The sequence below is a fragment of the Dendropsophus ebraccatus genome, chromosome 7, assembly GCF_027789765.1.
Source record: "Dendropsophus ebraccatus isolate aDenEbr1 chromosome 7, aDenEbr1.pat, whole genome shotgun sequence".
NCBI lineage: Eukaryota > Metazoa > Chordata > Amphibia > Anura > Hylidae > Dendropsophus > Dendropsophus ebraccatus.
The window spans coordinates 134,486,852-134,503,006 of NC_091460.1; the positions used below are offsets into that span (position 1 = coordinate 134,486,852).

A 16,155-nucleotide genomic window follows, 5' to 3' on the forward strand; every position below is an offset into this window, starting at 1 on the left:
ATTTCAAAAAGCTGCTCACTAAAACGGATTGTATACTAGCAATATATTACGTTTTATGACCCCTACATAATGAAATATTTTTATAAAATTCGGATTGGCCAATAACATGGCTGTTCTGGTTACATAATTGGCCCACTATGATAACAGAAGTTGGTGGTGATATAAGGTTATATAGGGCTATAACTCCGTCTATGATTACCCTCTCGTTGCTTACCTCAAAGGGGTGCATGGGACACCTGTGCAAATGTTGTACCAGTGCGGTCTTGTTCTGAGATTATATATGAATTTTAGTCACAGAGGAAAATATATTAACAGGCTGTAAAGGATTAGAAAGTATTATAACGTGTATGTTTATATATGTCTTCATGCGCGGTGAAATGTTAAACAATAAATAGATAAATAAGAGACAAACAAACATGTAGGCTAGGTACACATACACTTATACAAAATATCAAAATATGGCTATGTTCCCACAATGTTTTTTCTTGTCATTTATAATTTTAAAAAAAAATTAATTCGCCATTTCGAGTTCACAATGATGTCCGTTAATTTTGCTATTTGGCCGCCCGTCAGTGCAGTGACGGCTGTTGGTACATTATTTTAGTTCAGATGGACTTGATTGGCCTTTGGATGTGTCTTTAACCCCTTAAGGTCAAAGCCAATTTTCGTACGTCATGGGACCTGAAGGGGTTAATTGAAAAGTCCATTAAATTAAATAGTAAAGACAATGAAAGGAAGGTGAAAAAAAAAACTGCGAGTGAACAACTAAAAATTAACATCCACTGTTTGCAAAAGACGTCCGAAAATAATTTTAATAATTGACGTCCGCACAAAAAACATCCATTATTTAATACACTGTGTGCATTGGATGTCCATTATTACATTGACTTCCATTGGATTCCATTAAGGTTAATTAAAATGAGGTAATAACAGACATCTTTTTTTTTTTCTTTTTTTTTTTTAATTAGTGTGAACATAGCCTATGGGTGTGACTTGAGTGAAAATAATGTGTCAACAGATGGGAAAAAAAACAGCCATATGATTACCTAAAATTTTAACCTTTATTTTACGATGTGTGAACATAGCCGTATACCGGAATAAATCTAATCAGTGTTGAAAGTTTCCTATCATTAGTGTTCACCTTTATTTGCAGCAAACTCAGTCTTTACTCGTACAACAGAGGTCTATAGTCTGTGGACGCACAGGTTTCCAGTCCTCTAATTAAAAAGAACGAAAGGGTTTTCAAATCAGCTAGAGCCAATAAGTTATACAGGTTTGTAAATTATCTATATAACTTTTTTAGTCATGTAGTCATTTCCAATCTGACATAGTGCTCCCTGCTGCCACCTATGTCTGTGTTAGGAACTGCTTAGAGGAGGTGCAAACCCTTAGAAAAAAACCTCCCCTCCCCAGCTCTGCACAGTTCCAGACATGGAGAGAGATGGCAGCAAACAGCACGATTGTAGACTGGGGAACATTTATTACCATTCGCATACATATATGCCCAAAGAGGGGGTGATTGAAAATAATAAACTACACTTACCTCTCTGGCTGCCAGGGCTCTGTCCCTGCTGTGCAGCTGCTTCCGGGTTTTGGGGCTGTGGCATTGCAGGCTTGTACATCCAGTCAATAGCTGCAGCAGTGTCCTACCTCAGTTGCTGATCGTCTGAGGGGTCCTGCAACCAGGAGCGTAACTAGGATTCATGGACCTCCATAGAAAAAACTGTATGGGGCCCCATGAATCTGCTGCCCCTCCCCCCCAGCTGTCGGAGAGTGATGTCGGTGGCATGCCAATCCTGAAGCCCATACTCACTTTTTATTTGGATCAGTGTTCAATCGTTCTGACAGGTCTCCGGCACACGAGTGACGTCACTTATGTTCCGGGAAGGCGAAAAAGACACAGGGGTATGGGGTTCAGGGATGGCACACCACTAACAGCACCTCCCCCTGGACAGCTGGGGGGGGGGTTAGGTGCTGCGGTGATCAGGGGAGTTGTCACCTCTCTGGGTGGTGGTGCTGCTGTGATAGGGAGGGGGCTCTAAAGGTGGCAGGGGGATCGGAGAGGGCTCTACCATGATGGCAGACCACACTTTGCTGGGGCCCAGGTGTTTAGTGCTCTATCTAAGAATGATATTCAGATATACAGCTCACACAACACATTGAATATTTCCACCAGGTCAGGGGAAGCTTATCATTGGACAGCTTATACAATATGCTTTAAGAGAACAAGTTTACCAAACATATGAAAAGCAATAACCTAATGCCCAAATGTATCCCCAATTTGGGCCATAATGTATAAAAAATTGATGCTATTACAGTATAATTCTCTATAGTGCAGCCCTAGAACACTAGGGTGGATAATCTAACTTAGTGTAAACAATGACACAGGGTGTAAAAAAAAATTCATTGTAAAGTGCCAACAGCTCAGTGCCTGGTAATATGAACGATGAGCTATGATTGGTTGATATTGAAAGTTTACACCAGTTTCTAGTTTTATGGAAAGTGTACACGAGTTTTACATCCTTTAACCCCTTAAGGTCAAAGCCAATTTTCGTTTTTGCACTTTTGCTTTTTCCACTTTATGTTTAAAAGTCCATAGCACTTGCATTTTTTCACCTAGAGACATATATGAGCGCTTATTTTTTGCAAAACCAATTGTACTTTGCAATGACAGGCAATATTTTTCCATAACATATGCTGCGAAACCGGAAAAAAAATCATTTGCGCTGTCAAATTGAAAAAAAAAAAAGGAATTTGTTTTGATTTTGGGGAGTTTTGCATTTACACTGTTCGCCCTTTGGTAAAACTGACTTGTTATGCACGTTCCTCAAGTCGTTACGATTACAATGATATGTAACATGTATAACTTTTCTTTTATCTGATGGCCTGTAAAAAATTCAAACCATTGTTAACAAATATATGTTCCTTAAAATCGCTCTATTCCCAGGCTTACAGCGCTTTTATCCTTTGGTCTATGGGGCTGTGTGAGGTGTCATTCTTTGCGCCATGATGAGTTCTTTCTATCGGTACCTTAATTGCGCATATACGACTTTTTGATCACTTTTTATTACATTTTTTCTGGATTTGATGCGACCAAAAATGCGCAATTTTGCACATTGGAATTTTTTTGCGCTGACGCTGTTTACCGTGCGAGCTCAGGAATGTGATTAGTTAATAGTTCGGGCGATTACGCGATCGGTGATACCAAACATGTTTGTTTATTTGTTTATTTATATTTATAAAATGGGAAAAGGGGGGTGATTTGGACTTTTAATAGGGGAGGGGATTTTTTATTAATAAAAAAACATTTTTACTTTACTTTTTACATAAACTAGAAGCCCCCCTGGGGGACTTGTATATAGACAGCACTGATCTCTCATAGAGATCAATGCTGTGTATATACACAGCAAAGATCGATGAGATCGGTCATAGATTGCTATGGCCTGCTGCAGACCACAGCAATCTATTGCCGAGCCGGGATCAGCGTCATTCCGACACTGAGGCCCGGCATGGGGAGAAGAATGGATCTCCCCCACGCGATCGCGATGCGGTGGGGAGATCCGTCCCACTAGACACCAGGATGCACGGAGCAAAGCCTCGGGTTTGACAGCTGCACTTAGAGGCTTAATTAGCCGGCGCGGCAACGGGACTCGCACCGGCTAATAGAGGCACTGCCCGGCTGCACGTGTCAGCCAGGATCAGCGCCGTTCAGAGCGGGGTCCTGGCGGGACCCCTCTCTGAACACCCCGCGCGGCACCATGACGTATCAGATACGTCATGGGTCGCTAAGGGGTTAAAGGGCCCTGGCTAAGGTGTTGACAGTGTGCTTAAGCTGACAGTCACCTAGTGAGAATGGTGTCCTTTGGTAATTTTTTGTGCAGTGGATTATGTGTAATCTCACGTCTGCTACTATAATGAAGAGTTTAAGAGCAGTTGTTTGTGCCACACTCTGGCACACCTCACTACTCCTTCCTCCTCCATCTTCTTTATGAATAATAGTAACCTCAAAATGATATAATAATGAGAAGAAGAAAAATAAAGACCTTTATTTTTTTCCATCAGGGTATTTGAACCAGAGAATTAACTGCTGGCAGGTCTGTAGACAAGGGAGTTATCTCTAGACCACAGCTCCAACACATTTGGGATCACAGATCAAACTATATCTTTGTTCTTCTTTTAGACATAAACTGCCTACAGAGGAATGATCTGCAATCAGAGACACTGACTGAGTGAGCAGGAGGCCGAGCAGCATTGATTATTCATGAAGAAGAAGGAAGGAGTGGTGAGGTGGGCCAGAGTGCGGCACAAACAACTCCTCTTTGACACTTCATCACAGTAGGAGACGTGATATTGTGCATAATTCGCTGCACAGAAAATAAACAAAAGGCACCATGCTCACTAGGGGACTGCCAGCTACAGCACACTGTCAGCACCTTAGGTAGGGCTCGGGAGCTGACAGATTCCCTTTAATCAATCTGTGATTTTAAGGCCTTATTACCGATCTGGAGGAGCAAGCAAGCACCGATCTGTCAGATCAGAGCTCGCTTGCTGCTAATTCCCCACTCACTGCCAGTGCTATTACACATGCTGATAGCAAACAGGTAAGAGCTGTGTGAGGGGATCTTTAGATCATCTGGGAAGCCCAAAGGAGGTAACGGTAATCTGCTGCCACTGCTACGATTATGTGGGGTGTTGGCCAGCAGACCATTGTCCTATTTTTTTTTAACATGTTGAAGGACAAGATTGTTGCCCTTTAACAGGAGCTATTACACTAAGTAATTATCGGCCGTAACGGCCCATAAACGGCCATAATCGCTTGGTGTAATAGGGCCTTTAGAGTACATCATACAGACATGTGCCAGATCTGTAACAGCAATTGGTGTTGCTTGGAAATCTGGTGCATCTTTAATTCTATTAGTTGGCTTAATTTTATGGTGAAAAAGTGGCACATTATTTGGTGCATACTAGCCGCTGCATGCCGTGTAGCAAAAAGAAAGTGCCTAAAGAACGTGTAAAATGTGATAGAAGTCATGTAAACCATGTTTTCGTGTAAATTGTACCAGATTGGATTTTTTCATCTATTAACAATCCGTTTACAACATCAATACATGTTCAGATAACAATGGAGTCTCGCTCGATACAGTATATCTATTGCACAGACAAAAAAAAAGAACATAAAAAACTATATTTATAGAGTAAAAATAGCATAATGCTCTCAAAAACTTTAAAAAAGACAATTCGAAAGAATAATACAAAACAGACAAAACGCTGAAGACTAGGCCTAGTGAACACTGACTGTGTACCATCCTAACACGATGTTGGTTTGCTCGACAATAATACATCAGATGGTCAATGAGATGACTACAGTATGAAAAACTGGCACTGCAATACTGTAGCATAACTTCACATTATAATACACATAGTTTAGCTGAAGCCATATCCTATGTAAGATGCTGGGTTCATATAACTAGAAAGGAAACATTTTTCAAGCATTTTCCATCCCTTCTCTCCCCAAAATGCAAACTGAATAATTACTGTAGCTCATGACATCATTTGTAATAGTATTTTGGCCCAAAACAACATAATAGTAACAAATATGTAAAACTCAAGACACCATTGCTTTAAAAAGTATATAAAGTGCCAATATTTCTTCTCTCTCACTAATGATAAATGAGGTTTCCCACTTAAAGCGACTCCGTACCCACAATCTGCCCTCCCCAAACCACTTGTACCTTCAGATAACTGCTTTTAATCCAAGATCTGTCCTGGGGTCCGTTCGGCAGGGGATGCAGTTATAGTGATAAAAACAACTTTTAATCCGGCAGCGCTGTGTCTAACAGCCAGGGCTTACATTTGTATATGCATTAGGCTGGCACAACCTCTCTATCCTTCCTCCCCGCCTTCCTCATCATTAGGAATACTCCAGGCAGATTGCTTCCTATTCCCCACCTGTTGCAGCCCGACACATGGGCTGGATCGTTAATACACCTGTGCCAAAGCTCAAACAGGAGTAAATGTTCCTGGATCATTCCTAATAATGAGGAGGTTGGGGGGGGAAGGACGGAGAGGTTGTTCCAGCCTAATGCATATACAAATGTAAGCCCGGGCAATAGACACAGCGATTAAAAGTTGTTTTTATGACAATAACTGCATCCCCTGCCGAACGGACCCCAGGACAGATCTTGGATTAAAAGCAGCTATCTGAAGGTACAAGTGGTTTGGGGGGGGGGGGTCAGGTTGTGGGTACGGAGTCGCTTTAAACATTTATGACCTAAACACAGAATAAGTGACCTGTATAATCTATGGCACAGGTGTCAAATTTATGTCCAGATGTTCTAAAAATACAAATACTATCATGTCTGGATAACTAACGGCCCTATTACAAGAAGCAATTATCGGCCATATTTGGCCAATTATCATCTGTTATGGCCGCTGTTATATTCGCTTGGTGTGATACTTCCCGCTCAAAGTCAACAATCAGCCGTCATGCGCGATGTCGGCTGATTATTGTCTTTCAACAAGAAATAGAACAAAAAATAGAACAATATCGACGGTCTGCTGGCCGTCGCTCTGTGTGACAGGAGCAGTGGCTGCAGACCGCCGCTATCTCCTGGGCAGCCCCATGCTGCTCTTACCCGCTTGTTGTTGGCGCGTGTAATAGCACCGGCAGCCAGCGGATACCAAAGAGCAAGCGAGCACTGATCTGACAGGTCGGTGCTGACTTGTTCCTCCAGATCGGCCCGTGTAATAGGGCCTTTAAGCTTTGGCTGTCCAGGCATGATGGGACTGTCGTTTTTCAACAACTGGGGGGCCGTGATTTTGACACCCCTGATCTATGGGGTTGGGGCGATTATACAACGTGATCACTGTTCTTGGCTATCTTCATTCTTTTTATTTAGTTTGAATGGGAGGGAGCATGTCTGACCACCGCACTATTTAAACTTCTCCACAAGGGGGCATAGTGTTGATTGGTAGGGGGTCTGAGCTATAGAAACCCAGTGATCAGACATTTATAATCTATCCTGTGGATAACCCCTCCAAGGCCCTGTTCACATTAGCTTTTTGGTCAGGATGTTTTGGACAACAGCAGAAACCTGAGGGCCCCCATTATAACTTAAAAGATCCAGCCATGATGCTAATGTGAACAGAGTCGAACTTTGTATTGGTCCTTGAGCAAGTACAGTAAGTCTTATACATGTAACCACCGTGTTCCATCCAAGTAATCCCATTTCACGGTAGGAGTTCTGGCAGCTGCCGCTAACTGTCGGTTTCTCCATGCACATTCTCCATATGCACCTTGAGGTAGTCATTTCTTGTAAACTTTTTGTGGCAAAGCTGGCACTCTGCCATAGGACGGTTAGGGTTATGAGTCAGTTTGTGTCTGATCAGCATTTTTTTGAGGGAGAATGAAAGGTCACAAACCTGGAAAATAGATATCACATGACACGGTTAATTTGTATATCGAATACATTCATTATAAAATTCAAGTAACTTTACACCTGTTAGATGTATCTTGTGCACGTAACGCTTTCTATTTATCATTGCTTAAAGGAGTAGTCTCACAAAGACAGCCCCTTTCTATATACTGTTAAGACAAATTGATATATTAGGGGTTCTATTATTGCCATTTCCTGATGCCCTTTAAAGGAGAAGGCCGCCAAGTACTTTTTATTTTCAAAGTCAAGGATCGGGGTGGTGGTGGTGGGGTGTAATAAAAAAACTATCTCAACTCAGCTCTCCCTATGCTTCCCTATCGCGGCTCCAGAACCCCCGTTGGGCTCTGGGATCTCAACCAGAGCGTCATCATGACAGCCAGCTTAGCCAGTGAGTGACTGGGGCAGGACAGCACTGCAGTCAATGATTGGCTGAGTAGCAAGTCCATCAGCCGGGAAGGGCATTTTCCCCCAAGTCGTGAGTGACGTCATCACAACTTGGGGGAAAATGCCTTCCGGTGGGGGTCTCCAGGCCAGTCACAGGGCAGAAGGCAGGCACAGGGATAGGTAAGTAAGGACTGGTTTGAAAAAAAAAAGTACTTGGCCGGACTTCTCCCTTAATAAGCTAATGCAGCAGAGAGATTTGTAATTTACTTCTATCTAAAAATATCCAGTATTCCAGCACTCATCAGCTGCTGCATGTACTGCAGGAAGTGGTGTATTCTCTCTAGTCTGATACAGTGCTCTCTGCTGCCACCTCTGTCCATGACAGGAAACAAATACTAGTATAAAAAGACTATAAAACTTACATCACATTGGAAGGGTTTCTCTCCGGTGTGCGTCCGCATGTGCTCATCCAGTCCCCTCTTTTGACTGAAAGCCTTGTTACATTCTGAGCACTGGTACGGCTTTTCCTATATATAAAGACAAGATGTAAAAGAAAGTTATCCTAAGGTCTCATATTGTTGAAGAACCTCAATTCCTGATGTTGTAGTGTATCACTTTTATGCTCTCCTGGGGACTTATAGAAGGAAAAAGAATAGAGATGGAATACAAACACAAGCATTCCACTAACTTTTTTACAACTCCACCAAAACTTTCTCCAGCCATGATTCAATGACAAGAGACGATGATATTAGATCTGCTTGTTTAACACTCTCGCAAACCATAAGTCATCAAACTGGAACGGTGGTAATCGACACCGCTGTCTTGTCAGCCCATTATTCTTGCGTACAACGGGCTCATCATTCATCATCTCATAAGCAATTCAAAATAGACATAGGATGCATTAAAAAAAGATTAGGATAATTTCCTGAAATGTGAGCAATAAATGGAAACCATATAAGCTTCTTAAGGACCTCTCCGTGACCTGAAGGGATAATACATTTAAGCAATACAATCCTATATAATAAACAGTGTAGTCTTATATAAGTTCTCTCCGTGACAGATGTGTAGACTGATACGTTAAGGCAGCGAACGTCTGACGAGATATTGTAGTAGGGGAATAGTGTGACAAACAAGAGGAAGAGGATGAAAGCATCAATCAAGCCCCCTGATCTCTGTTATCCCTAAACCTAACTTGTCTGAATATGAAAATCTTGCACCCGGCAGGGGCAGGTAAGTACAAACTTGCCGGAAAGCATTTTCCCCTGAGTTGAGACAATGTTTTGACTTGAAGGTTGAGGCCTGTCCATCAGCCGGGTGGTGACAGCGCCGAGATCCCGAGCGCAGGGGTCCCAAGGCTGGTCCCACCACTCACCGTGGGCACTGGGAGAGGTAAGTTCATACTTGTTATGAAATTCCCCCCTGCCTTTGCCAGCTGCCAAATTTTCAAAATGGCCGGACTTCTCCTTTAGCTAAAGATTTTTTATCCTTTTTATTTGGTTTTTACAAAACAATACTTCACAAAACATAGTGGAAGAACACTTTGAATGTCCGAAAGGTAGATAAAACATACATATCATAGTGACATAGAAGAACCAACTTGCTTTTGTATGATTCATGACAATTGTATTCACATGCATGTCTGTCGCCAGTCATCAAATAGACAAGCAAAATAACATGAACGGTATGAATAAAAGCTTAAAGGAGAAATCCCGCGGTGAGTCGGGCTGGGAGTGGGGGAAGATAAAAAAGTAGTAATAGTCACCTGTCCCGGTGCCCGCACAGTGCCACATCCTGCTCCTGGACCTCTCTAGCTAGGTCACGACCCAGTTGACAGATTCCCCATTCAGCCAGTCAGTGATTGGGGTGGGTTAAATCTCACCCGTCTGTGACGTTGAATCTGGGTCAAGATGTACCCGGAACCCAGGAGAAGATGACGGGCGGTGGGGTTCTGCAGTGCGGGCACTGGGAGTGGTGACTTTCTTATTTAGCCCCCCACCCCCTGCCCGTAGTGATTTTTTTGCCATGCGTCGGATTTCTCCTTTAAATAAGTTATTTTCCTAATAGGAAACATGCTTATTAGTTTTCTACAGGTAATTCTGCTTTGGGAATGAATTTTAACTTATCGCAAATAAAAATAACATTAAAGTGTCACTGTCGTTTAATTTTTTTTTTGCAGAAATCAATAGTCCAGGCGATTTTAAGAAACTTTGTAATTGGGTTTATTAGCCGAAAAATGCATTTTTATCATAAAAAAAAAAGTAGTTTGAAGTTCTCTCCCCACTGTCTTCATTGTTCTCTTTTTAAGAGGGGAGGGGTGGAGGGAGATGAGGCCCCAAAACAGGACAACAAAGAGTTAATTTTCAGCTACATCACCGGGCTATCTCCTCTGACAGTCAGCACTGACCTCTCTGAACTCTGAATAGCGGCTTTCACACAGGTCCCGCTGTGTAATCCTTTGTTCTCTGTTCTCTGCTGACGACTAATCTCCCTCCTTCCTCCTCCCCCCCTCCCCTTTCCATAGAATAGACAGGGCCCGACTGTAAAACAGTCGAGATTTCCTGATAATGAGCAGTGGATGAGAGAGAGGAGGTAAGGGGGGACCTGGGGAAAGTCTTTTTGAATGCAGATAATGGCATATTTGCCTATTTGGACTATTGATTTCTGCCAAAAAAATGTAAACGACAGTGACACTTTAAAGTCTAGGACACCTGCCATGGGCTTGGGCATTTGTCTAGTGTTTATAGTGTACCTTCAGTATATTGCATTGGATTTATATGTTTTCTATGATAATTCAGTCGACCCAATGCTCTTTTTATGACATTGAACATTGTTGTGCTTGATAAATGGGAGACCTCCTTCACACGGCAATGTCATGGACACTGCATGAAGCAGTTAATAGTTTATAGCATAGGGGGTCCTCGTTCAGCACTTCCATCAATCAGCTACAAAAGCTACAAAGAGTGTTTCTCTTTTGGAAACCATTGCTGTCAATGAGCATCATGTCATATTTCATTAAGCACTTGCTGTCGGGTTAGATGACAGATAATTGCTGGCGGTCCCAGTAGCAATACAACCTGTGGTCAGCTGATTTTCATAGACAGAATGGGTATTCGGAAAATGGGCAAACACAATGGTCCAATGTTCTGGTATACAGTATGACCATGAATAATAATAGTAGAAGGGTGTTTTTATACAACATGTTAAAAAACATTATAGGATATGTCTAGACCCTACATTATAGAAGAAGGGAACAGAGCTGATGATTCTTGTTTTCATTGAAAATAGAGCTGATGTATTTTCCCTTGTTGGCACAGGACAGACCTCATCTCTGAAAAAACATGGAGTGTAGTTTTATGAAGCTTATAAAGACTGACCAGAGGAACACGTTTCCTTACAACTAGTTTATGTTTCCACACCGATCTCTATATCCCTAAAGGCTTTAAAGCTTCCTTCCTCTGCTCTCTGCGCTCAGGAGTCACACAGATGGGATATTGTCTCCTACAATCATTCTCTTCATTGGAGAACATGATAAAATATAGGTAAAATGGATCTTAATTTATGAAGTCAAAATATTAGCAATAATAAGGTCTGGGCTTACGTGTAATCAATTTCTGGCAGAGCTAGTATTTTTTTCTGCGGGAATGTGGAATTTTAGCTGAATAAACAGAATATTGCTTTTTACATACTGGCATGAGCACAGAAACGTTTTCTTCTTACTACTAGTTCACTAAAACTAGAGGAGGATTGTATATACAGCCCAGAGTTAACAATGTGATTCTCACCGATATAAAATGAGTGATGTGTGATTATGATAAAATAATAATATTAATAATAATAATAAAAATAATATGACAATTAGTCACATAAGTAACATGAGGATGTGCCGGTACGTCCTGCGGCGGGTGGGGAGTTCAGAGAGGGGTCACGCAGCACATGACTCACGGCTGCTATCAGCAATCTGGGACTGCAGGCATTAGCTGGTGCGGCGGATTGCTGAACCCGGGTAATTAGCCATTTAGATGCAGCTGTCAAAGCTGATAGCTGCATTTAAATGGCTGTGAGAAGCCATTCTCAGTGTGTAGTGGGGGGGATCACCCCCCTCCCCCCCCCCCCCCGCAATGCGATCACCGAGGGACAATCCCTTCATTTTACCCAGCCGGGCCTCAGCATCGCAGTGATGCTGATTCTGGATTGTCAATCCAGCACAGATCTCATTAATTAGTGCTGTATAAGTATACTATTACATTATGGCATTCATGATCTTGCATGGTAAACGCCATAAGAACAAAAACTTGCAAAAGTGCACTTTTTTGGCCACATCAAATGCGGAAAAAGTGTAATAAAAAGTGATCAAAAAGTCGCTTATGTGCAAGCAAGCTACCAATGGAAAGTACAGATCATGGTGCAAACAATGACACCTCACACAGCCCCATAGACCAAAAAATAAAAGCATTATATGGATAGTCATAGAGACATTTTTAACCTATTTAGTTGGTAGTGGATTGTAAACAGCTGGAAATAATTTGCATGATCATTATTTCAACGGCCGTAGCAAACAATGGCCATTGTTTGACACATTGTTGTTTTCATTGGCTTCAATGCAAATCATTTTATTAGGAAATTTTCGTAAAAAGTACGTTGTGTGAACATAGCCATAGGCTGTATCCATGCTTTTCTGGCAGCCCCAGGGAGGCATCCAACGTCTTTAGATGCAAGGAATCAAACGCCAAGCCAAGAGAAGTTGCCAAACCCAGACAGTATCCTCAAGTCTAATCAACTCATTCCTAATGGTGTGTTTACACGTAACGATTATCGTGCGAATTTGCACGATAACGGTCGAATTCGAACGATAATCGTACGTGTAAACGCAGCGAACGATCAAACGATGAACGAGAAATCGTTCATTTTGATCTTTCAACATGTTATCAAATCGTCGTTCGTAAAAAATTTGCAGATCGTTCCGTGTGAACAGTCGTTCGCTGATTTAACCAATGTGTGAGATAGGCTTAAGCGATCGCAAAACGATTTTCCGTACGATATATCGTACCATCTAAACGCTGATCGTTATGAAAAAAAAAATCGTTACTCCGACATCGTAAAGCGTACGATCGGGCCAATTATCGTTTCGTGTAAACGCACCTTTATAGGTGTATTAACTAATTAATTAATTAATTTATTATTATTTATTTATTAATTAACTGGGATGACAATTGCAGTATAAAAACATTCCAAATAATTGAATTGAGCTGCAGTACTGGGAACAACATAAAACAACAACATATAACCTTGTACATGGTTGATGCTACTCAAATACCATAATGCTACAAAACATTTATGAACAGCAGAGTCTATACTTTCTGTCTCTGCTTTGCAATCCTTATCCTTGGTTTTGCCAATACATTAATAAACAACCTGCAATACAAAATGATTCATTGATATCCCATTAACTTTCTGAGTGTCGGAACAGATAGTCATTACAGTCAATATTTAGTGTTAGGTTTATTTATTGAAAAAATATCTATCCATCCAAAACAGAAGTCCCCCAGCTCTGCATCTCTGCTTATACACAGAGATTACACTGCATGCGTTGTGCTCCGGCCATATGCTTTCTCCATCCCAAACATTCTTGCATAGATAAGACATCAAGTGAAATAACACAGTAGCACACAGCAGGGATTTAACATTGAAATCCCTGCTGAAAGGTATAGAATGGACACTAGCAAATCCACTTCCTAAAACAACACGGACATACTGTAACTTAAGCTCAATTAGCTATTTACCTTAGTAGACGACATCAAATATTTAGAGAAATATTCTACAGATTTTAATAACCGTTTAGGAGGTAGTTTTGAAAATATGGAAGGACCAATGAAGGGAATACATCAATATGTGTCCTCTGTTTTAGGCTATGTTCCAACTTCAGGAGCATACTGGGGAAAGGCGTCTGTATCGTAATGTAGACGGCCATTAATAACGAACATGATCATTATTGCAGCCGTCTATATTACGAGACATTACAAATCTACAAAACTACCAGATCTACAAAACCTTCTGAAACTAGTTAATTTGAAAGAAAAAGATTTTCGCTGGAGTACCACTTTAACCTCTTCACGACCCATGATGTGACTATACGTCCTGGGTTTTAGGAATCAGAGGGGGCCGCACGGCGACCTCGATCTGAACCGCCACGATCCCGGCTGCATCTAAATAGCTATTGTCCCCCATCTATGGTGATCTAATTGGCGGATGTCCCTCATCTAAAGTGATCTAGTGCGCGCGCGCGATGCGATCTTGGAGGGGTGATCCGTTCAACTTACCCGGGCCTCAGCGTTGGAATGATGCTGATTCTGGCTCGGTATTCTATTGATCTGGTCTGCAGCAGACCAGACCAATAGGGAACCGATCTAATGGATCACTGCTCTATTATATAAACAGCATTGATCTCAATGGGAGATCAATGCTGTGTATATAGAAGTCCCCCAGGGGACGTCATATTACTGTGTAAAAAAAAAAAAGAAAAGTTTTTTTCATTAACCAAAAATCCCTTCCCCAATAAAAATTTAATAAATCACCCCCATTTATCCATTTTATAAATAAAAATTAATAAATATATTTGGTATCGCCGCGTGCGTAATCGCCCAAACTATTAATTTATTTCATTCCTGATCTCGCGTGGTAAATGGCGTAAGCTCAAAAACCTGAGTTTTTGTCACATCAAATCCAGAAAAATTGTAATAAAAAGTAAAAAAAATTGTAAATAATAGTAAATAAAAAGGAAAAAAAAAACAAAAAACCTTTTATTTTCAATTTGACAGCACAAATATTTTTTTTCCGGTTAGAAGCACATTTTATGGAAAAATTAAGTCTGCCATTGCAAAGTACAATTAGTGGCACAAAAAAATAAGGGTTTGTGTTGGCCTGTAGGTAAAAAAAAAAGGAAGTGCTACAGCATTTTAAACATGAGGAGGAAAAAACGAAAGCGCAAAAACGTAAATTTGCCCAGTCCTGATGGGGTTAAACTGTCCTGTGAATATGGATTCAGATGTTAGGAGATGTGCATATAAATCTTCACTACAAATCTTACTAAAGAACAAGCAGAACTAATAGGTGATGTGATTCACTAGTATGACCACCATGTAATAATAATTTTCCCTGCAGTGGCTGCTCAGTGGCAGCTGGACCTTCTTTAACCCCTTTACATCAGCAATATATGAAAGTGAGGGGCTTTAGGTGTGTGCCGGCGTTTAAGGAAGTCACTGACAGGTTAAGCACCTGCCACTGACTGATCGGGACCCCTGCAGCCAAGACACTTACCTCCAGCCTGTCGGATCAGCGTTCTGTAGATTGAGTCTGCTCTCAGGCAGGCTTAAAGGGGTACTCCAGCGGGGGGGGGCACTTTTTTCCTGGGAGGAGGTGGCTGAGAGAAAAGACATCAACTCACCTCCCTGGTTCCAGCAGCGGTTCCCGCATCGCGGCGCATTGGTCTCCGATTCCTGGCCGCTTCCTGGTGTCTGACGTGGCCCCGAGACAATACGTCTGAAACGGATCCCGCCTCCGTCACTGACTTGCTGAGCGGACCTGAGACGGGACCTGCCGCTGGAACCGGGGAGGTGAGTGGACGTCGTTTCCCTCAGCCACCTCCTCCCCGGTAAAAAATGCCCCCCGCTGCCGCTGGAGTACCCCTTTAACACTGATCTATGCTATGCTATTGCATAGCTTAGATCAGTATATGCAATCTAATCATTGCATGTTTAACCGTGAACTAAAAGTGTAAAAAAAGGTGTAATAAAAAAAGTTTTTACAAGTATTAAAAAACCCTTATAATCCCTTATAATCTCCTTGCCTATTATAAAAATAAATGTATGTAAAAAAAATAAATAAACATATTATACATCATAGCTTGCGGAATTGTCTGATCTATTAAAGTATAACATTATTGTTCCCGTACGGTGAATGTTGTAAATTTAAAAAAAAAAAAAAAAAGAATTGCTGATTTAAAAAAAAAAACAAAAAACATATCAATTTATTTATTTTTTTTTTAATAAAAAGTAAATGATACTAATAAAAACTTGAGATTGTGGTTCCAGAAAATTATACCCCAACCAGCCCTGTAGGTGGAAAAATAAAAACGCCATGGCTCGTAGAAGGCGGGGAGGAACATTGCATTCATTTGACGAGGACATCTGGGCATCGATGGCCTTGGTCATGAAGGGGTTAAACTGTACCTTCTGCTGAGACAACCCATTTATATAAGGATGTCCGTAAACAAAGTAGCTGTCCGATTGCACCTCGTATAAAATACTGTACTGTACTTCTGTAGAGGGTCAGCTGTTCT

The 16,155-nt window shown here is 41.4% G+C and overlaps 1 protein-coding gene across 3 annotated transcripts in view; it reads right to left on the minus strand.

Moving 5' to 3' along the window:
* Positions 1–1,123: 1,123 nt before the first annotated feature.
* PRDM5 (PR/SET domain 5) overlaps positions 1,124–16,155 on the minus strand; it is a 128,676-nt gene continuing 113,644 nt past the window's right edge. For 2 of the 3 annotated variants that reach the window (XM_069976819.1, XM_069976818.1), the window contains 2 exons: positions 8,243–8,347; positions 6,229–7,422 (listed from right to left, as the gene is read on the minus strand). In XM_069976819.1, the coding sequence (XP_069832920.1) occupies positions 7,258–7,422; positions 8,243–8,347 (270 nt within the window). In that variant the 3' untranslated portion in view covers positions 6,229–7,257. Of the gene's footprint in view, positions 1,218–6,228; positions 7,423–8,242; positions 8,348–16,155 lie in introns of those variants that run through there. The other variant, XM_069976820.1, reaches the window with a different exon arrangement.